The 15,849-nt window shown below is 48.6% G+C and overlaps 1 protein-coding gene across 8 annotated transcripts in view; it reads right to left on the minus strand.

Annotated features, from left to right (window-relative positions):
* The window catches only part of PCM1 (pericentriolar material 1), a 1,333,387-nt gene that overhangs the window by 238,647 nt on the left and 1,078,891 nt on the right, over nucleotides 1-15,849 (minus strand). For 6 of the 8 annotated variants that reach the window (XM_086962572.1, XM_086962569.1, XM_086962567.1 and 3 more), the window contains 2 exons: nucleotides 8,073-8,135; nucleotides 7,851-7,986 (listed from right to left, as the gene is read on the minus strand). In XM_086962572.1, the coding sequence (XP_086818698.1) occupies nucleotides 7,851-7,986; nucleotides 8,073-8,135 (199 nt within the window). The remainder of the gene's footprint in view (nucleotides 1-7,850; nucleotides 7,987-8,072; nucleotides 8,136-15,849) is intronic. The other 2 variants (XM_086962571.1, XM_086962570.1) reach the window with 1 other exon arrangement.

The following is a 15,849-nucleotide window of genomic DNA, read 5'->3' on the forward strand; positions in this document are numbered from 1 at the left end:
TCCCTGCGAGTCCGTGGTATCAAGTCCACATCGTATGGAATACCGCGCTGCGTCTCGTCCCTCGCGAGGGCTTGAGCGAGCCTCACCCCGGCTCCCTTCGGGCACTCAGGCAGCACGGCCGCAACCGTATCCCACAGGGAGTGGGTTTAACGGCCCAAGAGGCACGCAGTGTTGACCGATCGCAACCCCAAACTAAGGAAGGAGAACATCTTCTTGCCGAATTACTCATACCTCTTGGATTCCCGATCCGGCGGTGCAGTCGGGAATGCGGATTGGGAAGTAAAGTCCTGCATAACCAGGCTCTCAGGGGTGGGGTGGGTCTTCAAGAAACTAGGGTCACCCGAAGCACGGCGGTGGCGCCTATCGACGTTCCTATCTACAGGAGGACCTGTGGTGGGCCTGGACAAAGTGCCCAACAGGACGTCCGTGAGAGCCTCATTAAACGGCAGTAGAGGCTCTGGGGAGCTTACCTGCGTTTTATGGACCTCTGTGAGGATGTTGGACCTCAACTTTGCGACGCGGAGCTCAAGAGCCAAGGCCTTGGCCGCCCTCATCAGCACCAAACTATAAGTAGCCCCCTCCTCCGTAGCTACGGTAGGAGGGGAGACAAAACCAGTGTCTGGGGAGGTATCCAGGCCACTAGCCTCCCCATGTACTTATGTCCAGTCCTGAAATGACCGGCACTCACGTGCCAGAGGGTCCTCAGACCCCTCCCAGCCTCCCTCGTCGTCCATCACCTGTTATTCGTCGTCGAGTGATGGATCCGGACCGAGGGGTGGGTCAGGGACGGCGTCGTGCGGGGACGGTGCCGGGGGTGACACCCTAGGGGTCGACGCCAGCGGGGTCATAAGGTCGACCAGCGTCGACCGGATGCGGAACCGGATCCAGTGGGGCCTTGCGGCGTCGGGACCGAAGTCGCCGACGGAGCTGGGGCCGAAGCACCCGACGGCGCCGAAGCACCCGGGCCGCTTGGGCTCCCAGTCGGGCCGCGTGGCCCGAAGGCGCCGCGGAACCAGACGGAGGAGTGAGCGACCTCATGGCCATGAGGAAAGCATCGATCTCCTCAGGCGTAGCGTTCTGCCCAGGGACCGTGGACTGCTATGGAGCAGTCCACGACGCCTGCGGCGGAGCCGCGTGGGCGGTGTCACCAGAATCCCCGGCCGCGTCGCGCGAGCGTCGGGGGGAATCAGAAGAGCGTTGTCGCCTCTTCGAATCTTGTGCCTCTTACCTGAGGACTTGGAGACCGATGACTGGTGTCGACACGCCGAGGTGTGATGACTCCCCGCGACCGGTGCCTCAACCTCCTTCCGGACCGGGACCTCGAACGCCGGCAGTCGGGGCACGACTTGTCATCATGGTCGGGCCCCCAGGCAAAGTAGGTACCGGCGATGGGGGTCGGTAACCGACATCAGTCGGTTGCAGTCGGCACAGGACTTGAACCCGGGCATCCCTACCGGCACCGATGGAGTCGTACTACTCGAAACGGATCCAAAAAGGATCCAAAAAAGCTTAGTCAAAAAGTGACTAAAGGGTACCACTTTCTCCAGACCTGCGCTTGCTGGCGTGGAAAAAAGAACTGACGTCAGCGCGCGAGGGCGGCGTCTAAGTACTCCGGCTACGTCATCCCGGCGCCAACGACGCAGCCGCAGAGGACGCCTACCGACGCGCAGGGGTACTGCTACGCAAAATTTTCCGGATCCAGTCTGACGCCTGGGGATATTCTAAGTTAAGGAATCTAATACTAACCTGTTTCTTTTAGATCCTTACTGCAACCTCTTTGAGTTCGAGTGACTTCAAGGGCCTGATAACTCCTGCACCGACCTCCGGGATCAAAGTTGCTCCTTCGGAGGCCATCGCAAGGTTCATGATTCCCTGCATTTCCAAGGTAGTGTTTGCGGGTCTTCCGGACAACATAGCTGGCGCGTGACCTTGCGGTCGGCCTGAACTTTTGGATTTGGTTGTTCACGACGCCGTGATAGCCATGCATGGAGCTAGCGACTTCGAGGAAATGTATTTTAAGTTGATTCTTGCAATATTCATTGGTACTGTACTGTATGTTGTATTTTTACAGTTTTCATGTTGTTACACAAATATTGGCTATTTCTCCAAAACTGGTGTGGTGTCCTTTTGTAGTGTTTTCACTGGATTTCTGTGTGTCTTGTGCAAATGCTTTACACAATGCCTCTGATGTAAGCCGGTCTGCTCGTGCCAAGCTTCCAAGGGGTGAACAGGGGCTATTTTAGAAGCTTAACTCCCTTATCCTGTCTAGAAGAAAGGGGCCCTACTTGGAAAGAGTACAAACCTAGTACTTTTCCCCAGGTGTCCGGAGAACTGCTCTACAAGTTTCCGGGTCTAGTCTGTGTGCCACTAGGTGGCGTCGTGCAGCCCTGTAACCACATCATTTTGGTCCAGAAGTGGCAAGCAGAGAAGAATATATGTGCCATTCTTGAACAATGATGTCAGCTGCTTCCTAGGCAGCGAGCACTCTTAGACGCAGAAACCATCGGTAATTTGAATGACTAGTGTGTAGATTTTTAAATGGGGACCTAGAACATAAGTAAATAGGAATTATAGAACGGGGAGGTGGGAGGGTCGGAGAGAAATCTGCGGTTAGATAGTGCACAACCAGAAGGAGCATCACAGAAGGAAGGAAACTTGTTTTTCTAATGGATACTTCTAACTACAGATTTCATACATTGAGAAAAGATACTATAGCAGTACCTCCAAAGAATGTGGGTCTGTGAACTGACTAACTAAAAAAGTAGGTAAAACACCCCTCTTGACAGACCGGACTGTTAAGGCAATAATGCTTCTTGAAAGTCTGAACCAAAGTGCACACAGTGACCTGACAGATGTCCATGAACCGTGTGTAACGTTTGTGGGCTGGAAAGACGGGAATATGGAAGTATGCGTCTTGCAAGTCCAATGCTACCATCCAGTCTCAGGGGTGAAGGGCAGACAGAACCTGTGCAAACATGAGCATCTTTAACTTCTCTTTCCGACGGAAGTGGTTGAGGGCGCCGAGGTCTACGTTAGGACGCAGGCCTTTGTCCTTCTTGGGTACCACAAAGTAGTGGGAGTAACAACCACAACCTACTTCAGGCACAGGGACCCTTTCAATAGCTCCCTTTGCAAAGACAGTTGCAACTTCCTAGTGGAGAAGTGCCACATGATCCTCTGACATGTGATGGAAAGATGGTGGCAAGGAAGGAGCGGTAGTCTCGGAGGGGAGGAAGTAGCCCCTTCGGACTATCTGCAAAACCCACCTGTCCGACGTGATATTTTGCCAGTGGGGAGGGTGATGGCGAATCCTGCCGCCCAGTGGCTTCTGGTGGCCCTGAAAGGTTGGACTAGGAGGGTTTGGAGGCTGCTGCAGGGGTGGGGGGATGGGTGGACTGGCCTACCCGCTAGACCCACAACCGTGTCGCTGAGTCTAACGTCGGCGGCCACGCTGAGGCTAGGTGGCTGGCGTGGGTCGGTGGCTGGACTGGGACCAACGTGGTGGAGCAACCCTTTCGTAGCCACGAAAGAATCAAAAAGCGAACTGCGTTGGGCGAGAGGTTGCCGCGAGGCCCAAGGATACTGGCTGTAGCCATAGAATCGTTGAAGCGCTCGAGTGCCTTGTCACTGAAAAGGCGATGGCCATCAAACGGCATGTCCAGCAAAGTGCATTGGACATCAGACGTCCTCAACCAGGCGTAGCGCCTTAAGGCTACTGACGTGGAAACTGTTCTGCCCAGAGTCTCGGCGGTATCCAGGTCACATCTGTGGTGAACTTAGCTGCGTCTCTACCCTCTGCCATAGCACCGGTAAGAACGACGCGGCCTCCTCTGGGCACTGTGGCAGCACCTGCACAACCATATCCCACATCCTGGCGAAAGAAAACATATGTTTCCCAAGATGGTCCAGCTTCTTGGATTCCCTAACTGGGGGAGCAGTAGGCAATGCGCCCTTAGAGAATGAGGATTGGACCACCGAGCTCTCGGGTGTCGGGTGATGGGAGAGGAAAAGTGGGTCGCCCAGGATTGGGCGGTGGCATTGGGCAATCATCCAGTCCGTAGGAATCTCAAGGCCCAAGACCTCAGCCTCCCTATGCAACACCACTGCATAAGCAGCTTCCTCCTCCATAGCCACGGTAGGGGGGAGCGCATGTCAAGGTCTGGGGAGGTATCCAAACCACTGGCATCACCCAGGTCCTCTTACAAGTCCAGCTCATTAACATGGTCAGATAAGGGTCCACAGACCCCTCCCAAACCTCCTCTGGTTGTCACTCAGGGCCGAAAGGAACACCAGGGATGAACAGGGGTACGACAGTACCTTCTGATGTCGGTACTGAAGTCGGTCTGGCGCTGTGTCCAGAGTAGGGAGAGGCTGGGGTCGACGCTGGTCAGGGGCACAACCGACAGCAGGGTGTCACTGGAAACAGAGCTGGGGAAGGTACCGTGAGGTCGACCGGTGCCAATCACGATCCAGGCCTGGATCCTCGGGGGCCCTCTGATGCCGGAGCCAGAAGTCGCCCAGGGTCCCAGCTGAGTCCGCTGGGCCCGAAGGTGCCCCGGCAGAGTTGGGCTGCCTAAAAATGCTGTGAAGCGTTTCGAGCTTTCTACCAAGCTGGGCAGGAGAAGCTCCGGCTCCAGGAAAGGGAGGGAAGCGCGGAGCCGTCCCCGAAGTAGGCTCAGAGGACTGAGCTGGAGAGCGACGACGCTCCCCGTCCCGCGTCGGCAGACAGATGGGGCTAAGAGCGACAGTGATTCTTCCCCTTCTTCTTGTGCTTCGACTTACCCGAGGAGTGCGAAGACTTAGAGGACGAATGGTGATGGTGGCTCCGCGACAGGTCCTGATACCTTCCTCTCGACCGGGACCTCGAGCGGTATGGAGCAGACTGTCGGGCCTCCACAAGCTTTCGGGACCACTCTTGCAAAGACTTCAGGTTCATGGCCCGACAGTCAGAGAACGCCTTCAGGTTGCGGTCGCTCTCCAGGCACCAAAGGTACATGAAGTGTGGCTCTGTGACTGACATCAGCTTGTGACAGGAGTCATAAGGCTAGAATCCGGTTCGGCGAAGGGACAGTCCTTGTGTACCTGGAGTGGAAGACTCAAAAAAGGTGGTGACAAAAAGTAAAAAAAGGTTAGTCAAAAACTGACTAAGGGGCAAGCTCTCTCGGGATCTGCGCTAGGCTGTCGCAGAAAAAGAAAGAGCCGACGTCCGCGTGCAGGGGCGGCGTCTAAATAGACACCGCACCATCATCCCAGCTAACACGACGCCGACGGACGCGGAGTCGACTGATGCCACCTACTGACATGAGGGGGTACTGAGAAAGAAAAAAATCTTCAGATCCAGTCTGACACTTATGGGTAATTCTAAAGGTAAGGAATCTATAAATACAGTCGCTTTCAGATCCCGGTCTTCCACGAAGACATCCCCGCACACGACAATGTGGAATTTGACAAAAAGTTGAGAAAAAACCTGTTAAAAAGCGAGAGAGGGGTAGCTCTTCCCAGATCGGCGGTTAACTGGCGTGGAAACAAAAGAACGGACGTCCGCTCGTCTGGGTGACGTCTACATAGGTACCGTGGCAACATAACCAACACTAACAATGCTGTCACACGGAGCCGAATGGAGCCAACCGACGGCGTGCACAAGGGGTATTACTCAGCAAGTTTCCGGATCCAGCTTGACACCTGGGAAATTCAAAGGTAAGGAATCTACAGCTAGAAGTCTTTATCAGATCCCACATCTACAAGAAGTGACAATTAAGTGACTTAAAACACTGAATTTATAAGGCAATTGGTATATTGTAAGACGTCTAATGGTTCTTGAGACAATAAAGAGCAACCAGAGCAGTTCGGGTGCTTTTGCCTAAAGACTGTCCTTTCATTGGTGTCGACGAAGTTTTGACCCCATTAGTGATATGAGGGTCCCATCAGGACTATGATAACCTGGGGGCATGGAAAGTGACAAACAAGGATTTAGTCCTGAAATGCTCTGTTCGCTCTTTCTTTATTGTCCTAAGAAGCATTAGTTGTCCTACGATATACATATAACCGTATAAATTCAATGTTTTTTTTATGTCACTTCATAGTCACTTCTCTTGATGTGTTGTTATAGTCACTTAACATGGGCTTTTTATTTATTTTTCACTTGCACCTAAAAATTGTTTCTAATTGACAAAATATGCACAGTTGCACATATATATTTTTGTTTAAAATCTAGTAGAATAACAAAAGAATCAATAACTCAGTTCGGCTGAGCTGAGTTTTGCAAGAAGTCAAGATCAGACTAAAAGAATCATTAAGAAATGTTGTCATCTTTTTTGATAGACTAATACGGTTTCACATTCAGAATTCCTTTATTCATTATATTAGGAATTCTTTTATTTATCTTTAGATTGTATTGTATTGTATGGCATATTTATATAGCGCGAAACTGTCACCCAAAGGGTATACTGGCGCTTTGACTTTGACCAGCCATACGCGATGTTATACTGCCTCGATCTTTATGCTATCCTGGGGAAGAGGTATGTTTTTAAACTTTTTTTAAAGGAGGAAAGATCCTTCTTACTTCTCAAGGGCAAGGGTAGAGCATTCCACGGCTTAGATATAATTCTATAAGGAACAGTTCATGGAAGTCTGCATCCCCCCCGAAATTTGAAGACTGTCTTAAATACATCGTGGCGGTGAGTAAATTTGATATTTTATGTGGGGGTGATAAAGCTGTCAGGTTGTGGTCAGCATTGAATGCCTGGATCGAAAAGTAACAATAGTCCAATGATTATGCCAGAGGTAAGTGGTCCTGTCCTTCCTTAGCTGCAAGAACCAATCCGAAAGGAAGTTGGACGGGTAACGACCATTCCTCTGGGCAATCTTCTACAGCTATCCACAAACACGAGGGCTGGAAAGGATAGTTTGTGACAGTGGCTTGAAGAGCGCCTATTTTAGAGCAGTCATTAACTGGTGGCATATATGAGGACAAACAAAAAAATTATTGAAAAAAAAAAAAATTAAAAAAAAAAAAAAGGAACAGTTCTGCGTCCATAGAAGAGTGTAATTACAAATGAGTTCAATGTGAACACTTGTAAACGGCTCCAAATGCATCTGGACAGTCGGTGACAACCAGGCAGTCTACTGCTGACCGACAATACCGGTGGAATTCTCAATCACACTTCCTCTAATAGAAATATATGCCTTCCTGTCACAAACAAGATGCAGGCCCTTAGTCATTTTGACAGGCCTTGCTTAGAGATTGACCTCTCGCAGGTTGATCAATGGGCATTTGAATCTTATCAGTTTGCTTAACTTCTTTAGCTTTTTATAGACTTTATTTAAGTTAAATGCACACACAGAATGCAAGCATATGTCCACCTTGACTTGACTTGACTTGACCATTTATTATGTGACATAAAGTACAATTAAACGTACTTTGGCCTCGTTCCTCTATATGGTGATGGAACTCCTCAGTTAATTGCTCTGTCATTAGAGTATACGGTGTGAGTACTTAATCCCTTACATATCTATTCAAAGGTGGGTGGGGGCAACTGCCTGGTACAGGTGAGGAATCTGCAGGCTTAAGTATTCATCAAAAATAATATAGTCAATATTTTTTCTCAGCTGGAGCTTCCTGGGGGGTATTTCCAAACAGCATGTGTACACAGAGAAAATCCGATGCTGAAGGTACCTTATAGATACATTCAAACATGTTCAATAAAACTTCTATGAAACTGTAAGCTCCTACAAATTTAAAGGCATGCTCTATGAGATATCAAATACAGGCAGTTGGGGGTCAGAATAGAACACAGACAACATACTTTTCAATACAACAATGGGGGAAATGCACTCTCTTTCCAACTTACTTATGGAGACTGGGAGACCTTCACTCTCGTCCTCTTCTTCCTGCTCTGATGTATCTGTAGTAACACTGGCAACTTCATTTCTATCATAATTTTCACATGCCTGCACTTGCTTTTCAGCCTCAGTCTCATCCTTGTCCTATTTATAAAGGAAAATGCATTATTGAGTAATGATCATACAATACAATTTAAGTGAATATTTAACAAGGATTGCTCACAACATACTTTATCTTCATCATAAGGACCTCCTACAGCGAAGACTGCGTCTACTGCAAGGTTTCTTTTACCCTAAAATTATATAAACATTTCTCACGTTAATCTTTTACCCTTTGCATGCTTTACACAACTACTGCATTGAAAAAATGCAACAATCACAGGCATAGAAGGATTATTCACGAAACGTTGCTTTTTAAGGTACACGACCCGAAAGAAATTAGAACTTCCATCCAAATTGTCTATCAGTTCCACCTCTGGAAAGAAAATGTATTTTCAAACTATAGTAAAGGTTTTTCCTCAATTGAAAAAGCCAAACCAAATCAACAGTAAACTCAATGACATCATAGTCTGTTACTTTAAAAAGTATGTGGTGGATAACTGGTTTTAATATGTGAAATACATAGTGAAATATCACTCGATCTGCAATAGAAAAGCATCATAAGTAAACACTAAAATAGTCTGAAAAGTATGCATGTTAGCATTTATATGCAACCCTTTTCCATCATACACTAGGTAATTTGTTTTTATTTTTGCTATTTTATAAGTGAGAACCAAACCGCCAAGAGGAATGGCGTGTAACACAGAAGTAAAAGGGAGGGATTGCAAGACAAAATCAGAACCAATGTTACAATTTTGGCTTTACTGAGATGCTTGGCTTCAAATCAGTAATGGTGTGAGATGGTCGCTGGGTGAGAACAAAAGAGCCATGATGAAGTGGTATAATCTTAGACGGTGTGCTAATAGTAGAAGAGCGTTTTGGGTCACAGGCGGTTGTTGGTGTTACAGAGCCCGTGAATACAGGTCGTGGGGTAAGGAAACCGTTACAGGAGTAAGGTGTTTTCTGAAATGGAAGGCAGTTTAAGGGCATTACTAACCTTAAGTGAGAGGGATTCCTGCATTAATTTGGAATGCTTCTTATCCTGTTTCAATTATCAGCTCACTGGATTTCCAGTCATGTGGTGGTGTGGGTCCCTTTCTTAACTGAAAAACCAAGTAGGAACTCAGCAAGGCTAAAAGTATTCCAACATTATCTCAGACTGGGACCCCAAAGTTGCTGATATTACTGTATGTTTCAGCCAATCTTATAGACTGTCTTAGAGTCAAATTGGTCACTGCAAATAATCTGCTTGGCTGTGTGTGGAGCTACAACTATTTTTATTGCTGAAATACACCACTCCAGTACTATCCTTGAAGGGGAAAGATATGCCACTTGATGGAAGGGATTACAATTCAGACAACGTAAATTGTTAAAACTATTTTCTTAATAAAAATGACAATTTAAAAATGTTTTAAAGTAAAAGTAACATTTCCTGTCAAATTAAGTGGGGGTCCAATGCCATATGGAAATCTTGAAATCAATCTTGAAATCAAATTTTACTTAGAATTTAACAGTTGCGCCCCCCCCCCCCCCCAGTTTATAGCACCGATAAAGTGGGATAAGAGGATAGGTTTGATAAACACCATCTATAACGCAAGTGAAGACATGCAAAAGAAAAAGTTACTTACTCTTGCTAATGATAATTATTGTGGTTAGTGTATTTCCATGGGCGACTTCGACAATGGCTTTGTCTGCTCCAGATGTGATGGCATTCAATTACATATACAGCACTAGCTAGTAGGCTGGCATTAGTTATAAGCAACAACCACTGCGCATAATACATTTGCATACTTTGTGGTCTTATCAACAGAACTTACTCATCAGGAAAGAAATAACAGCAGTGAGGAACCCGCAAAATACAGCATCTACCAAAAGTACTGTTACTAAAGGTAAGTAACTTTGCTTTCTGACCGATATGCAGAATCTTCTGAATCCCCACTTTATTAGGGCCTTTATAAATGAAGGCCTAAGTAATAATACCCTGCAGGAGTTGGCACAGGGTGGAGTTGATTACCCAAGGAAGTCTAGCAATACTGTATCCATCAGTGTGTGCCTCGACCCGGGGGCATTCAAGTTTTCCAAGAGTGTACAAAGAAGACCAAGTGGCCACCAGAAAAATATTAGACAAAAGGATGCCCCTTGTAAGAGTTGCAAAAGCTGCCTTGGCCCCCATAAAGCATGCATGGATGCCAACCATAGAATCTTTCTTGGCCAGGACATTACAGATCTTTATGTAAGGGTCAATCCAACTTTAAATAGTATGCTCAATAAATGCTTTGCAGTTTATGGCTCCAGCAAAGCCCAAAAAAAGCTAAACATCCACTCTGTATTGTAGTGTGCAGCCTATGTAGTAAGACACTGCAGGCCTAGGGTCTAGTCTATACATTACCTCCTAATACTTACTGAAACAAGAATGAACACGATAAATTGATTGGCTCCTGAGAAATGGAGACACACCACTAAGTAACAAGGGCTGATGTGAATTATCAGGATTAAATAACACAGTGACAATTGGCTATAAGGAAATTACCTCAAAATTGCTGACCCCATGTCAAAGTTATTGTCACTAGAAATACGTTCTTCAGGGTGAAAGGACCTCCCAACTGTACATCGGTTTGAATGGCAAAGCCATTAGGAAAAATAAGCATCAAATTGAAATCAGACAGTGGAACAATGCGTGGAGTAGGAGTTAATGGATACAGCAGACCTCACAGAATACAAGTAATTAGAAGTGACTTAAACAGACGGTTGATCAAGTATGTGCATTAAGGTAGACCAAGCAACTACACATCCCTTCACAGTGCCAACTGCCAAGCATTGTTACGATGGAAGAGAAAAACACAAAACCTCAGACTGGAAAGGGTTCAAACCTTCACTGGCACCCAGCAACAAACTCAGTCTAGTGGCCTGCACAGACAGACCATGCAGCAACTCTTTGGGCAGTCAAGGTGATGTATTCGGCTTCCACTAGTAAAGCACCCCAGCTGTCAACACTCAATCTCCAAGATTGCAATTGCAGTGCCAGAGGTCCACTCCGGGGTAAACGGGGAACTGAGGAGTTCTAATAGATCTAAGTACCAAATCTACTTCACCCAATTTGGGCAACTCAGGCTGAGCAGAGCTTGGACATACTGCACCTTAAGTTAGACTTCAACAGTATTGTGGCCAAGAGCCTTCCTGGAGTCCAATCTATGCAGTCTCTCCTCATCTATGAATGGGTAATGTGGAAGGCAAAAAACTTGGGTTGATTTGAAATAATGATACCACCATCAGAAGGGAGGCAGGTTTCACTTTCAGCATAATTTTGATCTTTGAGATAAAGGGTAATGAGGTTAAAAGGGCTTTCTTCTTGCTGGCCCTCTAAGCAGATGCCAGCAGAAAGGATATCTTTTACAACATAAATTTAAGTAAATGAAGGGTCCATGAAAAATGTAAGGAATATTCAAATCCCATGAGGAGACCTGGAAATCGACTGGATTAGATTTGTTTTGAAAATCTTTCAGAAATCCAAAAACAACTCTAAGATTATAAAATAAGTCTTACTTAATGTACGAGTTACTTATCTTCGGTAACAATGTATCTGGTAGAGGCGATTCTAGACGCAAATTCCTTAACGTAGAATTATCCCCAGGCGTGAGACTGGATCCGGAAACTTTTTGCCACAGCATCCCTGCTTGCCGGGAGGACGGCATCACGCGACTCCGTCCAGGCGTTGTCCATGTACGTGAAGTCACCGAGGTCACATAAATCCCACTCCGGCGCGCCTACGTCAGTTATCTTTGGAGAACGTTTCCGCGCCACAACGCGGAGCCAGCAGACAAAACGGTGAGAGTAAAGGAACAGTGTCCGAAAGCGCTTAAAAAATGGAAAAAGGAATGGTGAAGAACAACACCATAAAGAGAAGTACCAAGCACTGCAGTACCCAAAGGCAGGGAAAAGAATAAAGAACAGAGCTGAGCCCTAAGCAGCAACCCTGCCAGTACGAAAATAGCCCTCCCTGGAGGCAAAGAACCTATGAAAAAATGGTAATACATGTAGCAGAACTACAACCCCAAACAAAAACAATGAAGGGGAACCAGTCCGGGACAAACAAGGAACGACAAAACTTCAAGACAGCCCCATCACAGAGTGTGACAACCCCGTAAGGAACAAAGCGCAGAGGCACAGCCAAACGACCCCAACCTTGGGGATAGCAGAGGGCCCAGAACCCTAGTAATAAAGGGGAGGGGGGGGGGGGGGGTAGGCCCCAACCTGGAGCAACCAAAGCATAAGGGCAAAGAAGTACCTATAAACCTATCCATGTGCCAAAGGGGGAGGAAACGGAACAATTAAACAGGATGAAAATCCTGTCAGAAAGAGAGAAAGATTGTACTCATAGAAGACACAGCCACCCACAGGGAGGCGAGTGCAGAAGACCAAGATAAAAGTCCTCGCAGACCAGGGAGGAAGGGCGGGCAATGAAGGAATCTGCAGCTAGAATCGTCTCTACCAGATACATCGTTACCGAAGGTAAGTAACTGGTACATCTGTTAGAGACTACACGCCACATTTTCCTTAACGTAGAGTAGATACCCTAGCCATACCCAGAGGGGAGGAGGGTCTGCAAGAGGACCCCACCTACCTGGACATAACAGATCGCCCCACAGGGGACGGTTCAAACGGACAGGGTGGAGAGCCCTGTCCCCCCCCAGGCAATGGAAACCCCTACACTTAGAAGACCACCGACCCCAGAGGGGATACGGGAAGAAAAGAAAAGAGGTAGCCCGTCCTCAATCAGTAAAGGAAACAAGGGAAAGGAGAAAGGAGGCCAAAGCACCCCACGCCCATACAAGACAACAGAGCCTCCAGCCAAGGCAATGAAGAGGAGCATTGAGGGAGAAGAGCAACCTAGAGATTCCAAGGAATAGAGGAAGAGCAAAGGCAAGTCTACTACCGGGAACATACCCAGTGAAGAGGGCAGCTGAGACAATCACAGCCAGAAGGAAATAGAACAGACAGAACAGGGCCGCCAGCAATAAGAACGCGGAAGTAGACGGGGAGCCCGAGGTCACCCAGGAAGAACGATCCAATGCTACTCAGGTACAGACTGCGCCCGAAAAAGGGACAAGGAACACAAGAACCAACTCATCCCCCAGGGAGGAGAGGTAGAACTGAATGCAGGGCCCACTGGAAGAACTAAAGCGCCAAGAAGGCACAATGGTGCAGAAAGACAGTAGGTCAGCAACGGCAAGCACAGCCAGACGCCGAGAACACCACGGAATGATGTAATCAGGGCAAGCCAGACACAGGCCGAAGACAGAGCGCAGGAAGGCGAAGAAGGGACCAAACACGCTCCAGTGAGGAGTCGCACACACGGTCTAAAAAAAGAAGTGGAACCAGACGGAGCCATAACGCCAGGCAGCAGACAGCAGACAGCAGGCCAGACCAGATGAGCAGCGCAGCGACCCCGGAGAAGGACACCTCGGGGCACAACTCAAGCCATTCCAAGCCATCAACAAGAGGACTGCATCTGCAACATACTGTAATGCCACGGAGAGCAGAGGCCCGAAGGCGACCACAGCTCCCCAGCGCATGACAGAGCTATAATGCAACTACCACTACCCCACATATGGCATGTTACGTCCCAAGACATGGGAACCTGTTAGGAAAAACTTCTGCATCAGAGGACAACAGAAAAGACCTGCGGAAAAACCCGCAGAAGGCTTATCAAGCAGCCAAAGAGAAAAAACAAAAGGCCTAGTCTCAGGGCCAGCATGGTGTAGAAACCCAAAGCAAAAGCAGACAGTCAAGAAGGGCCGGCCAGCAGCCAACAGAACCACAGTCCCAACAAGGAGAACTCGTATGAACATGAAGCACAAAGATCACACAACTGGGGCGACACACCCCAATGGAAGAACACCTCCCACAAACCAGAGCTACTCACAGGTCACTGAACGGAAGAACACTTCCCAAACCGATCAACAGACAGGTCACTGAGGGGGAGAAGGGGGAGGAGGAGGCGGCGGCCGAAGCCCCGCCAAGAACCTCTGAATGGCAGAGTCCGCAGGGGCGTGGAAGGACGAGTTACTTACCTTCGGTAACGATGTATCTGGTAGAGACTATTCTAGCCACAGATTCCTTCACGTAGAATTACTCCCATGCGTAAGACTGGATCCGGAAACATTTTTGCCACAGCATCCCTGCGTGCCGGGGGCGGGACAACATCAAGCAACTCCGCCAAGGCGTCGTCCGCGCACGTGACGTCAGCGAGGTAACATAAGATCCGCCCCGGCACACCTACGTCAGTTTTCTTCTGAGAACTTTTTCGCACCACAACGCTGACCCACCAGATAAACTGTGGAAGCATGGGAACAGTGTGCAAAAAGCAGAACATTTGGAAAGAAACGGTGACTAACACCACCACCCACAGTAGTGTCACACCGCAGAACCCAAGGCAGGGCAAGAAGAAGAAGCGAGCAGAGCCCTGCGCAACCACCCTGCCAGCACATAGACAGACTCCCACCTCTGTGCCCCGAAGGCAAGGAACATGCGTAAGGACATGGTACACGTAGGAAACCCACAACCCCCATCCTGAGCAGGGAAGGGGACCAGTCCCAACACAGTCAGGGACAACAAACCTCCAAGCTACCCCAACATAAAGGGCAACTACCCACAAGGGACAAGGGCAAGACATGGCCAGATGACCCTCAATCAGAGGATAGCAATGGAAGAAAGGGAGGGGAGGGAGGACAGGGATAGAAAGCAATCTCCCTCAAACCTGGAGTAGAGAGCAGCAGGGCACCGAAACACAGGGACCCCATCCTCCAAAGAACCAAAGGAGGAATGAACCACCCCCAGACGGAGCCACCCGTCAAGAACAAAGAAGGCACTCACAGGAGATACAGCCCCCCACCAGGAGGCACGTACCGAAGACCAACCTAAGGGTCCTCGCAGAATAGGGGAGGAAGGGCGGGCCATGAAGGAATCTGCGGCTAGAATCGTCTCTACCAAATACATCGTTACTGACGTTAAGTAACTCGTACATCTGATAGAGACTACTAGCCGCACATTCCTTCACGTAGAATAGATACCCTAGCAATACCCCCTGGGAAGGAGGATCTGCGAAAGGACCCCACCAGCCAATACAGGACAGAGGGCTCCATATGGAACCAGGTCTGTGGACCAGGTAGAACCTCGTCCCTGCCAGGCAAAGGGAACCCCCCCAAGCAGAACCTCACCGACCCCAAAAGGATGTAGGAGGGAAAAGAAGGCTGAAGAGGAACCAAGGGCAAGGTCGGAGAGGCCGAAGCACCCGACTGTCTCACAAGGCAACACAGCTTCCGCCCAATGCCAAGACAGGAAGGGAGGAAGATGAAGAAGAAGCCTAGAAGACCCAAGGAAGCGAGTGAAAAGAAGGCGAACCCACTCCAGGTGGAGCCAGCCAGAACAGCGCTGGAAGTCAAAAGCTGCCAGAAGCAAGAAGAAAAACCGGAGGCCAAAGGAAGGCTGAGTAGGTGGCGCCTGACAAGGGAGAACATAGGTTCATCCTAGACCTCAGGGCAAGAGCAGGGAGAGGAGGAGATACCCGAGCACACCACTACGAGTGGCTGCACACACAACCTCAAGGAGCAAAAGCAACCTACACAAAACGCCATGAAGAACAGGCACCCGAAGGTGACCAGAACCCACCAGCAGAGCACAAGCCATATGACTGCCACCACTACCCCACCTAGGGTACGATAAGTCCCAAAATATGGGAACCCTCTTTGGAAGAACTTCCGCAGCAGAGGAAAAACAAAAGAGCCACGGGGAAAAAAACACCCCCGCAAAAGTCTTGGCAAGCAGCCCATGCTCAGGGTCAAGTCTGTGCAACAATTCCAACACACACACATAATCAACAAAAGGGCCGTCCAGCAGCCAACACTGCCA

This window comes from Lissotriton vulgaris, chromosome 3_1 (genome assembly GCF_964263255.1).
Source record: "Lissotriton vulgaris chromosome 3_1, aLisVul1.2, whole genome shotgun sequence".
Classification (NCBI taxonomy): Eukaryota; Metazoa; Chordata; class Amphibia; order Caudata; family Salamandridae; genus Lissotriton; species Lissotriton vulgaris.